Here is a 13018-nt window from a genome sequence, read left to right on the forward strand (position 1 = left end):
TGAATAGCAGGACCATGTAGGACCATGGGCAGGACCATGTAGGTGCTGCTGCTGAATAGGGAAACAAGCAGACTAACTCACTGCTAACTCATACTCTAATGATTTGTAGAAGTTACGCTGGGGAGGGGCGACCCAATTAAAACAACAAGCTGCCAATTAGCTAGCCCACAAATCCCCTAAAGAGTGCACTAATATGGCTAATACTTCAGCTGAGCTCTCTCTGTGTGTGTGTGTGTGTGTGTGTGTGTGTGTGTGTGTGTGTGTGTGTGTGTGTGAGACTGTGTGAGACTGTGTGTGTGTGTGCGCGCGCGTGTGAATCAAATGCACGTGTATGTGGGGGGGGGGGGGTGGCTATACTATATGCTATGTGGTTAAATGTGTTTGTGTAGGCCGTAGGGGGCCTTTATATTGTGTTGTAAGCGGATGTGTGTATATGTAGACGTGCTGTTGTGAGTATGAGTGTCTGAGTTGAGAACACATAGTGATGTGTTTTTGTATAGTGTACATGCATGTGTATAAATGTGCACGTACACTATGCACTGCACACACGTGGATAATAAAAACATCTAATCTAACATTGTGAGGGACTATTTTCAGCTCCATTTTGCATTATCGCTCAACAATAACGCAGCTTTGTCAAAAATAAAGGCAACATGAAGTTGCCTTTTTTTGTATTGCGATGTATTTTCGTTCTATGTACAGTAGGTGCTTGTTTGTGAATGTCATTGTCCACTATGGTGTAAGGAACCGGTCAGCTGGTCAGAAAAGAAAGCGAGGAAAAAAAGCAAGAACAGAAAGCTGGAAAAAATGCAAGAAAAGAAAGCGAGAAAAAAATGGTATGATGTTCGCGAGACCCGAAACCCCAATGACCTTGGGATAGATCACTGAGGATACGTCCCAGGTGCATCCATGCGATGTATATTCATTCTATAGGTGCTTGTTTGTGAATGTCATTTGTCTGATGAAGAGCCGTGAGGCTTGAAACGTCCACTATGGTGTAAGGAAACGTAATTAATTATTTACGTTTATAGTTATAGTGGACGTGCAATCGTGCATGCTCTATTGTATGTTTTCTGTAAGTGCAGGTGTCCCGCTCCACGGAAGGTTTACATGCGTTATTTCAGAACAAACTTGTTCCCCGTCTATCTGTCCCTCCTATGCTGTGCATGTTGCCTCATGCGGCCTGCCTGCCCTTGCGTTGCCTCTGCCGACACGGCCCCAGCCGTGGCCAACGCGTGCCCAGATGAGATAGCTCGGCCCAGGGGGGGTAACGGAGGGAGGGAGTGCTGCTCAAAAAATGAGAGAGGGAGAGAGAGAGAGAGAGAGAGAGAGAGAGAGAGAGCGAGCGAACAGGCGCTTGGAGCACGGCCAAGTCTTTCTTCTCTCGTACCCGCCGCCCCCGTCTCCTCCTGTCATGTAGCGGAGGCTTAATGAAACGAATCAATATGGAAAGACGGGGCGAGACGCTACGACAGCGCATTGCAAACAAACAAAATGAGTTGGAGGCTACGTGCGTTTATGTGTGTGTACAGAACCATGGAAATACAAGAATATGCACACATGTAGTGTGTGTGTGTGTGTGTGTGTGTGTGTGTGTGTGTGTGTGTGTGTGTGTGTGTGGACTGTGGACTGTGGAGGGGGTTGGTGGTGGGGGGGAATTATGGTGTGAAAAGACATGCAGTGACTTTCTTCATCAAAACCTTGGCAGACGATCAGAGGGGAAGCTATTGTTGGAATACAACCTCCCCTCCCCTCTTTTCCCCGCCACGCACACACAGGAGGGGAACACATGTGAATCCGTGCGCGGACTCCAGCGCCACACTTGCATGCACGCATGCACGCATGCATGTGCGCATGCATATTCACACCATCCTTCCACCCACTCACCACCACTGCTTGCAAACTTATGAAGAGAGCTGCACATCTTCCTGCCACAGTCACAATTAAAGCGGCTGTGTGCGTGTGAATGCGAGTTTGTTTTGTGCACGCATGTATGTGTAGGCATGTAGGTGGCTGCTTCAACAAAAAAAAGAAAAACATTTTGATTGGCAAACTTTATCTGTGGGCCCGGAGGGAGCGTGGAGCCACTGTAAACGATTTATCGGAAAAATGCATCCCAGAATGCACCTGGGGGGCTCTTGCCCCAGGACGATTATTGAATGACCTCTGAGAGCTTGACTCCTCACCTCCCCGCCTGCCCAACAAATTAACTTCCCTGAGTAGTGAGTACGCCAGGAGACATGAGGACGGCCCAGAGCAGGGAAACAATGGCTGCTTGGCTGTTCTGTGCATAGTGGGTTCCGGTATACGTATAGCGTACAAGACTCGAGGCGAGACGTGGCTGTGTTGTCAAACAGAGCTGTGTGTGATTGCAAGGTTGCACTAAATCCATGAGTTTAAAATTGACTGAATGTAAGGGAATATTTTTCAGTGGTTTTAAATGAAGGTTTGAGACGGTGATGTCCCACAAGAAATGTATCTAATGACATCAGATACAGTTTCACAAATTTTCATGGATGAGATCTACTCCTTTTGACAATGAATAACTAAATGTACGCACCTAGTCGGAACCTCAGGACCGCCAGCGGTCCACTATGGAAGGCCAGCAGCAGCACGTCTGCGCCCTCTGGAGCTCCGTCCAGCCCCGTGCCCCAGTGGAGGCCCTCCAGACCCCCTGAGCAACGCATGTGCTGGGCCAGCTGCAGCGTGGGGCCCAAGGCCAGCTCCTCCGACACCAGCCCCAGTCGCAGAGGAGCCAGGCCCACATCGAAGCTCATCAGCTCCCCCTGTCCTCCGCCTACCACGACCAGGGCTCCGGCCGGGTGCCAGGCCAGCAGCGAGGGTGGGACGGGGCAAGGGGCAACGAAGGGGTCCCCTGGCCTCCTCTGGTCGCAGAGGACAAGGGAAGAGTCGGCGAGGCCCAGGAGGAGGGCTGTTTCGGACGGGTGGCGCGAGCAGGAGATGGGGCGGGAGGGAAGGGGGATCCTGGTGGTGGTGGGAAGGCGTTGCAGACGGTTCCGGGCGCACTCGTAGGTGCAGGTTTCAGCCCAGCAGGCACCCCTGGGGTCCTGGACATTGGCTTCTGCTGCTGGAGGAGGCGGAGGGGGCAGTTCTACCATCAGCAGCTGGTAGGGCTGTAGCAGGCTGAAGCGACAGTCCAGAGGATCACCCTCTGTGCAGATGGAGCTCAGGACCTGCAGGTAGAGAGGGTGGAGGAAAGGGAGAGGGAGGGGCAAGGTAGAACACGAGAGGAAGAGAGGACAGAGAGATGTGAACAGGATGAAATGAAACAAGATAATTAGTGTGGGAAGGATATTATGGCTGAATGAGCTTAGCTTGTTTAAACAAGAAAATCTGCTCTGTGTTTACATATGAAATTCTGCTCTCTGGTTTTACATCGCACTTAGAACCTGAAAGATATCATGACAGAACCCATTTTTGTCTAAGGATTTTCAACACACTTCATTCATAAAATGCTTTCAGATGTTGAGATGAAAGTAAAAACAAATGGCTAAGTACAGTTACTTAAATATCAGCACACACAGATGACAATGCAAAGACACCTCCTGTAGCATCCCAAGAGGTGGTTACACATGCAATGCTTTGCTCAGGGGTGCTTGAGTTGTGATGGTAGGCATCATAGAGGCAATACAAACCAAAATATAAAACATTGCTGTACAGTAGGTATCCGTCAGTCTTGCTAGTGGCTGACCTCTCCCACCCATGTCATGTTTGACAGCTGAGCCTGTGACTGACGTGACGTCAATATGTGAAACTAGAAAAGCAGTTCCTGCAGAAACTATGTGGGCTCGCTGAAAATGTATACTGTATGATGTATGATGTACAGTATATGATGGCCCTGCGTCGTGATAATGGATGGTGACGTATTCACCGTCGGCCCCAGGAAGTGGCAGAGGTTTGAATGCGTTGTTATAGCAACCACAGATATAGATACAGATATAGCACCTCTGTGTGAACCTAGAACTTAAAAAGAAGCATAAATAACTGTATAAAGCGAAGTAGTGTGTGCTCACTGGAGCGAGCCCATCCAGAACACAGCATGGTACATTAATTGTCTGATTGAATGAAGTTCTTGTAATTGTGCTTTGGCAGTAAAAGAAGAAAGAAACTGAACACAAAGAGTACAGAGTACTATGAGAGACAGAGTATAAGGCAGGGAGGGACAGAGACCGAGAGCTGGAGATGTGCGAGAGAGACAGAGAGAGTGAGATGAGTCATATACTGTAGCATGGCATGGCAGCAGCCTCACACCCCCCGCCGGAGTCGGCAGAAATAGAGCCTTCCACTCCTCGTACAACAAACACTCGGCTGTCAATCAAACGCCTGCTAATGATAAGAGCCCCATTTAACTCCAAGGTCAACAAGCGCCTTCTCCCTGAGCATTTCCACAGCCTGGCAGCCCGCTACCCAGCGATAAACAACCTCCTCTGTTTACCATACCTGCGTGAGCAGCCAGCAGAACACGTGGACGTCAACTGAAACAACCACAGACACCGGTCGGTCCTCAATTTAGAAAAAAAGAGCGGAAAGGAGAATGATGCTATAGCTAAGGAGAGATTTGACCAGCAGTGGTCCAATGTGATTTATTTTGCTCCCTGGGCCACGACCAATTGGGTGGCTGGATCTGTTTGGGATGGGTGTTTGCGACAATGGGCCCGTGGTATGCTAGCTAGCTTTGACACCGTCCTTTCACAATGGAGCAGCCAGGCACCATTGGTGAAAAACGGCCCCACAACAAGGCAGCGTCCACAGTATAGGCAGACATCAGGAGACACAAAGTGCACACTGACAGGTCCATAATCGCACAGTTAAGTCCTCGGTGTTCATTTAACTCCGTTGAATGGTCTATTTCTATGCTCCCGGGGTAAAATTGACACGGAGGACTTCACTGTGTGCCAACAGGGTGGTTTCTTCATATTGTGAGGAGGATTTCATCTCACTAAAGCTCCCATCAGAGGAGCTGCATTCACCGTGGCAGCCCTGGCTAAATGAGACCAGTTATTTTCGCCATGTAGACAGAACAGGGGATCGGCTGCCTGCCTGTGTTTTTCTGGTTCTTTCCTTCCTACCGTAAAGCTGGCCAGCCCTGTTTTTTTGGCAGGCTTTGCCAAAAAGGGACTTAGAGGCGAAAGTGAGAGAGTGAGAGAGAGAGAGAGAGAGAGAGGTAGGGAGGATTTTTTTCTTTCCTGCTCTAAGTCTACAGCAGGAGGAAAGCAGATGACTGTCCTATTGAATGCATGTTTTTCTCTCTGTAATCCCCCAGAGCAAACTCCTGCTGGCTCCCCAGGGGTGTGTGTGTGTGTGTGTGTGTGTGTGTGTGTGTGTGTGTGTGTGTGTGTGTGCGCGTGCGTGCGCACATGTGTGTGAGTGTCACTAGTATGTATACAGTATGTGTGTGGCTGGAGAAGGTCAGCAGTGTATGGTACTGTATGTCTGTATACGGTGGATGTGCGTGCGTGCGTGCGTGCGTGCGTGCGTGCGTGCGTGCGTGCGTGCGTGCGCGTCTGTGTGTCATTGGGTGTGAGGGTTCTGTTCTCTGCATAGGTTTGTAGGTGGTGGTACAGTATGTGTACATGCACACTATACTGTACATACTGTGTGCACTCCAGGCAAGGTTCCACAAGCCCTGCATCCTCACAGAGAGATCAGTTTGTTGCTCCCGGGGAGAAACCTTGTATCTCATGTTTTTTTAGTAAAATAACTCTCATACTACAATGTCACACAAAAGTAACAACAAGGTTATCAAGGTCAGATCAACATATGGTCAGGTCAGCTCCATATATGGAGATTTAAGGGTGGCAGCGGGGTCGGTTTCTTGAGTGTACAGGGTTTGATGAGGTCTGGCCATATATGCAGCATGTCTTGAGTGTACAGGGTTTGATGAGGTCAGATCAACATGGAATGTCAGAACAGGTCAGCTCCATATATGGAGAGATCTAAGGGTGGCAATGGGGGCAGTGTCTTGAGTGTACAGCGCTCCATATATGCACATCCAGGTGATGATCCAGGGTTTACACGCCATACAGTATATGGAGCGTGTCACAAGGCGTGACGGACTGACGGCCATATATGGTATGGCGCGGTGAGATGGGTCATGTGAGCTTGCATTTAAATAATAATTGTATTCAATGATGAATAGCTCCATTGGATCCATTTTGTAACACAGGGTCCACAGTTGTGGACACACATGCGAGGTGTGCGCCCGACAGCCACGATTTGCTGTGTGTTACAGAAACTGCACACAGCCACATGTGATCCTGTTAGGCCGCTGTTGAGCCAGCCTCCCACCCTGGCACTGTGAGCAGGACTGGGGCAGCTGATTCAGCTCTCACACCGTGGCACTGTGAGCAGGACTGGGGCAGCTGATTCAGCTCTCACACCCTGGCACTGTGAGCAGGACTGGGGCAGCTGATTCAGCTCTCACACCGTGGCCGTGGATGATGGTGGTCGCCTTTTAATAGTTTGCATTTATAGTTTTAGTCACATTTTAGTCACCTAGAATGTTTTAGTGTTAGTCTAGTTTTAGTCGCCTAAATATGATAAAATCTTAGTCGACTATAAATCTGCAGTTGATTTAGTTGACTTGATGCTGACCGCTGCCAACCTGGGGGGGAATTAAAAGATTTCAGTGCACTGTGCCTACACATGTCGCGACCGCAGGTCGCGACATGTGTAGGCACAATGCAAGGAATAAATGCATTCGCCATGTATCCGAAGGAAGTCTGATCCAATCACTTTTAGATTTCTCCAGTTTAATCCTGAGTTTAAGTTTTTTAGTGTTCAAGATCTAATTTTAGGCATGTTTAAGCCTCGAGGAAAATCCGTGTTGAGGTTCTTAATCCACTGTTTTTCATTAAAACGTCTTTGTCCTACTGTCCAGTTAGGATTGTGTTGAAGTCCAGCGCATTTTAGAGCTCCAATGCCGTGCGCCATAAAATGTTGCACCAATCTTGTGGTTGTCTTTTTGGCATTGTTAATATTGTATCTGTGTCGTCCCAGCCTAGTACCTATTGTTTTACCTGTCTCTCCGACATATTGTAAACCACATTTTTCACATGTGATTAAATAAATGCAGTTGCTGGTTCTGGCTGTTATTTGTTGTTTAATCTCCAAGACGCGTTTTGTGGTTCTATTTTTTACTAATTGTTTGGGTTTGAAGTATTCTGGTCCCTGGCGTGCTGGTGTGTTGATTTCTTTTAGCTTGCTGTGTACTAGATAATCTTTAAGGTTTTTATTTTTTCTGTAGGCCGATATAATTTTATAATCTTTTAGAAGATCGTCTGTTCGGTTCTCAAAATTCCTTTTTATTCTGTTGTTGGCTAGTGTGCTCTGTGTTGAATAACTGGTTATCAGGGCCAATTTGGGGCCTGTATCTCGCACTTTTATTTCTAAGAAGGTTTTTTGGGCTTTCCGGAGGAAGGTCCTAGTGTATCCTCTTAGTCTGAGGGCATTAAATAGAGTTTTACAAGCTATTTTGAAATCACTTCTTTGCGTGCAAATCCTATGGAATCTTAGTAGTTGTGATTTGACTATTCCTGTGTAGGAGTGTGTCGGGTGGAATGACGTTTTGTGTAATAGGGCGTGAGTGTCTGTTTCTTTAAAGAATACTTTTAAGTCTAGTTTCCCATTTGTGTTAAAGTTTGGGCCCTTGAAGATTGTTACATCAAGAAAGTCAATCCTTTCTGTGTGTGTCACATATTTTATCGTTATGGATCTATGATGGCTATTTAAAACATCAATAAATTCCTGGAATTCTTCTTGGCTATGTTCCCATATTCCAAATATATCATCTAGAAATCTATAGTAATGTGTCGGTTTAAGTCTGCATTTTTCTAGTGCGGTCTGTTCCCATATGCTCATGTAAATGTTTGCATAAGATGGTGCAAATCTCTTTCCCATGGCCGTGCCTTTGATTTGTAAATAGAATTTGTTGTTAAAGGAAAAATCATTCTGGGTTAGATTTAAGTCTAGTAATTGGAGTATTTCCTCCTCTGGTCGACTTGTGTCTGGGTATTTACTAAAGACTTCCCTGACTGCTTGGAGTCCTGATTCTGTTTCAATGTTTGTGTAGAGGCTGTCTATATCTATTGAAAATAGAAGGGCCTCCTTTCCTACTTTAATAGCTTTAATTTTGTCCACAAAATCGTAAGTGTCTTTTATAAAACTGGGGTGTTTTATCGACAGTGGGTTCAGGAAATATTCAATAAACTCTGCTGTCTGATACGTCTCGCTGCCACAGTCCGACACAATTGGTCTCCCGGGTGGAATTTCATATGGTATTGTCCATGAATCCGGGCTTTTGTGTATTTTTGGTAAAAGATAAAATATCCTAGCCCGTGGGCTATCCTGTCCTATTAAGTATTGGTGTTGTTTGGCGTTTATGTGCCTTTTGTCCTTAAGACTGTTTATGATGGCTATGGCCTTCGTAGCTGTCTGCATGTAAATGGGTTGGTCTAATTGCCTATAATGGTCCTGATTGTTGAGCTGTCTCTCACCTTCTAAAAGGTATTGGTGTCGATCCATAATTACTATGCAGGAGCCTTTGTCTGCTGGTTTGATAATGATTTGTTTGTTGTTGATTAGTTCCCTAAGTGCCCTGGTTTGTTCTATTGTGAGATTATCTTTTTCCTTAATGTGTCCTGGTATGCGTGTTACCGTATTCATGTCCTTCTGCATCAGTCGTTTAAGACTGCTTGGGATTAAATTCTCAGACGGTTCCCAGCTTGATTTTGGTCGAAAAGGCAGTATCTCCGTTCCTTGGTCCATTCCAAAGTGTGTAGCTAGTTTCAATCTGCGGTGATACTGAGAAAGGTCTTTCTTTAACCTGTTGGTTTGTTGTTTATAGATATCCAGTGTCGGGACAAAGGAAAGTCCCTTTTCCAGCAGTTCGGTCTGGTGTTGATCTGGCTGGAAGTAATGGGACAGATTAATTATGTTTGACTTGCCCCCCCTCCTTTCTGGGTTTATGGGGTCTATAAGTTTAAACTAGTAAGCCAATTTACAAGCATTGCTTTGCCTGTCTCTGTTGTCCAATGTACGTTATCAGGAACCACTTTAAACTCCCTGTCATCCAATTTAGGGAGGTAATTATAGGTAAAAATATTGCGATTTAGCTCTCTCATGTTATCCTTATCCTTTATTGAGAAATTAGTTGAGTAGTTGACTAAAGGGACATGGATACTTGCAGTTGGGAAGGCGTTCTGTGCTGCTGCGATGGCCTCTCTCAATGCCCTCTGCGCTTGTTTTGGAGCGTGGCCTCTCTCGTTTATCCCAACCGACAGGATGCAATAGGCTACAGTGGTGTTGCTCGGTATCCTCTCTAGTAGGGCCTTCGTATGTTGGAAGCCCATTCCTGGGTAGCAATCCACTTGCAGATCTGGTCGTGTCAGAGATGGAAGTTGGCTCATGTTTGAGCCAACTGATAAAATCTTAGTCGACTATAAATCTGCAGTTGATTTAGTTGACTTGATGCTGACCGCTGCCAACCTGGGGGGGGGGGGGGGGGGGCAGCGGACTGAGCTTATGCTTCCTTCTATGCATGAGGAGTCGAAGCTGCTTCTTTTCACCTGCCAGGGTGGAGTTTCCCTGGCCGGACGTAGCGCGTGGAAGGAACACGTTATTCCGACCAGTTCCTTTCCCCTCCATCAGGCACCCCGGCTGGCCAGGGGGAGGTAGTTTAGAGACCAGGATTACTGCATGCTTTTTGTGAGGGTACTACCTACCCTAGGGGACACGGGGAGAACATGCAAACTCCACACAGAAAGGCCCTTTCGCCAACCCCACCTCGGGTATGGGCACTGATGACGTGGAGAGGGGAACACGTGCCCAGTACCCACAGCGTCCCCAGCGGGAATCGAACCCAGGACCTTCTAGCTGTGTGGCAACAGCACTACTGACTGCCATGCACCGTGCCCCCTGAGAAGTGCAATATTGCAGAGTTTTATTGTTGAGGTTTGATTGAATGCCTAACAATTGCCTGTGATGTGTTTCAGTAATAATTTGGGCTGGACCATGTGCAGGATAGCAGAGGGGTGTTTTGTTGTGATTACTTATGTTCTAGTAATATTATATTATGTTCTACTTTTAATAACTTACAGGAGTTCTTACTGTGTGTGTGTGTGTGTGTGTGTGTGTGTGTGTGTGTGTGTGTGTGTGTGTGTGTGTGTGTGTGTGTGTGTGATATGAAATGTGAGCTTACCATAATCACAGTAATCCTTAATCATATTCCATCATATTCAAACAAAATCACTGTATTTTATTAGATATTATATTGATATTATAGCTATTTTCTCCAGCTCCGTGTGGTGCATGAACCCCCCACCACTATTGTGTGGGGTGGGTCTATGATGCACAATAGTGGTGGTCCCCACGTTTCTCTTAGTCAGGATGGTGGTCCCTGGGTCAAAATCAGTTGAAAACCCCTGTTCTAGTGTAAAGGACATATTATATAACTTGTATAGTTCATGTAGACTTAGTTTTAATACTTGTATTATTTGTATTTATGTGTGTGTGTGTGTGTGTGTGTGTGTGTGTGTGTGTGTGTGTGTATATATATATATATATATATATATTAAACATTAATATATAATATATATTAAACATTAACATTAAACATTATGTATTTATGGTACGCTCTCATTTATAATACACCCCTGTAAATGGTATAGTCCAGGCTCATTATCTCCAGCTGGGTATAAAAGGCTGCCATTTTGCTAGCGGACAAGACGGGACTCTGTCCTGGGAGTAGAGAGCTTCCTGTATTTATGTCAGTTGGTATTGTTTGGTTGCTGAATAAATATACTAAATGCAAAAATGGTCATCCTCACACCTACAAAAATGTAGTAATGAAGAACAGATCATGCCTCTGCTTCTTTAAACTGGAAACCTAAATTGGCAATGTCACCTTATCTAGCCGGTGTTTGACTCTAATGTGACTGATTTGTACAGCTCCGTTCCCATTGGTGCCCATTCTAAAACACGTTCTGTAGGTGCTTACAAGGTGCTTACTTTGGAGAAGAGCCCAAAAGCTAATGGTGTGTACTGTGTATTCACTTAATGACTATGTAGTTCAGATAAGAGGATATGTGACCTAGCCATTTCACGGTGTAGTTGTTGTAAAACAAAATAACAATTAAAAAAAAAGAAATATATAACAAACTACATAAAATCTGTTATGATAATACAACTAGGGCTGGTCACTTCAGTGTATCATAAAATATACAAAATATATTGAAATAATAAGAATATTCTGTTTCCAGGTTCTAGGAGCATGCATGTGATGATTTATCAGGGGAAAAAAACTATGATTATGATGACTATGATATGAAAGATAATGAATGATTGTGCAAGAGAAGGAAGACATAGAGAGGAGGAGGAGGAGGAGGGAGTGATTGCGGTAAAGAAAGAAAGTGATAGGATAAGTAAAATACAAAGAAAGAGCAAGACATGGAAGAGAATAACAGTGAGGGTGAGAGAAGACCAAGAGAAGGAGGCAAGAGATATATCATTAGAAAACAAGGAAGGAAACGGGAGGAAGACAGTCAGACTGCAGAGAGAGAGAGAGAGAGAGAGAGAGAGAGAGAGAGACTGAGAGAGTCAAACAGAGACTTACAGTTAAGTGGCTTTCCTCTACTTATTGGTTTCAGTGACTGGTCAAAACTGTTCTCCATTCCCCCCCTCCCCCCTCTCTGCTTCTTCTTCTTCTTCTTCTTCTGTGCTATGAAAGATAAAGTGTCCGGGTCCTACTGAGTGGCTGGCCCTTGTTCACAGCTGTGGCCTTTTGGAGCCAATTTTCCAGCTCAGGGAGCAGAGAAAGACAGAGGGAGAAGGGAGACAGATATGGGGGTGGGAGGAGGAGGAAGGAGGGATGAGGAGTGTCGGGGAGGAGGAAAAATGGGAAGTTTTACGGAAGTGAAACATGGGTCGTGGCAGGCTGAGGATGATGGACTGTACTGTAACTGTGATACCATGGATTATAATGGGTGCTGGTGAAAACCCATCGCATATCGTTGCTGTCGGCAGAAACCACGTAACACCATATTTTAGTTTTTTTTTGTTGTAAATGAATGCCGTACCCGTACTTTCTATTGGTGTCACACAACAAAAGTAGCAAAAATAGGTGGTCTACAACCTTGTAACGTGTTAGTTTTGGACATTCAAGCTTTCTACATGACAGCGATAAGTAAAATGAGAAATCCTGTAATACTGTGGATCAGTATCTCTATTGTGACTATAAGGTGCTGAAGTCTGTATTGTGCATGCACATAGCAAAGTGTTAATTGCTGTAAGTGTAAAGATGGGTCCATAAGACACATAAAGAGATAGATGGAAAGGCTTTTCCTTTTACAAAAATGGACCCGTGTCTACACATGCACTGTAAAACACCATAGTGGTTATATTGTTTTTCGTTCATGTTTTTCGTACATTAGCTCTACACTCCATCGCATTTTTCTCTTCAGTCTTTACACACTGGGAGCTTGACAAATAAACAATATGAAAATTGCCGGTGGATATTCAGGTTTCAAAACTATTTAGTTAATGCCAGATTCATATAGATTGGTGCCCTTATAGTTGTGTTGAAAAATCAACCTTTTCCTGATTTGCTTCATTGCCACAATATTTGAGTTCTGTGTGGACACATCAAACAGTTCCAAAAAATAAATTTTCAGGCGAATTAATTGCACACAAAAAAACGCAAAAACACCCACGGAGTGTAAGGTCCTTTAGAGTGAAAACGGTCTAAAATGATGTTTGTATCTTCCCTATGCAGCAGTGTTGTTTGCTACAGTGGCACATCACAGCTTAGCCACCTACAGAAGAAACACAACTTAATGCGAACACGGCATGGATTTATGCATGCTACATGCACACGCTGTTCATATATTTAAGACATGTAAGATTTCTGCTCATTAACCATCTCTTTTTAGCTAATTGTTTCACTCAATTGACAGATGCGGTGCCTGCATAGAAGAGAATAATAATAATAATTACCAGACAT

At 45.1% G+C, this 13018-nt stretch overlaps 1 protein-coding gene across 1 annotated transcript in view; it reads right to left on the reverse strand.

Moving 5' to 3' along the window:
- Nucleotides 1–13018, reverse strand: part of wdpcp (WD repeat containing planar cell polarity effector) — a 109769-nt gene that overhangs the window by 37803 nt on the left and 58948 nt on the right. The window contains exon 10 of the mRNA XM_080781746.1: nt 2561–3194. Within this exon, the coding sequence (XP_080637872.1) occupies nt 2561–3194 (634 nt within the window). The remainder of the gene's footprint in view (nt 1–2560; nt 3195–13018) is intronic.

The sequence above is a fragment of the Protomyctophum bolini genome (genome assembly GCF_963924005.1).
Source record: "Protomyctophum bolini genome assembly, chromosome: 14".
NCBI classification, from domain to species: Eukaryota; Metazoa; Chordata; class Actinopteri; order Myctophiformes; family Myctophidae; genus Protomyctophum; species Protomyctophum bolini.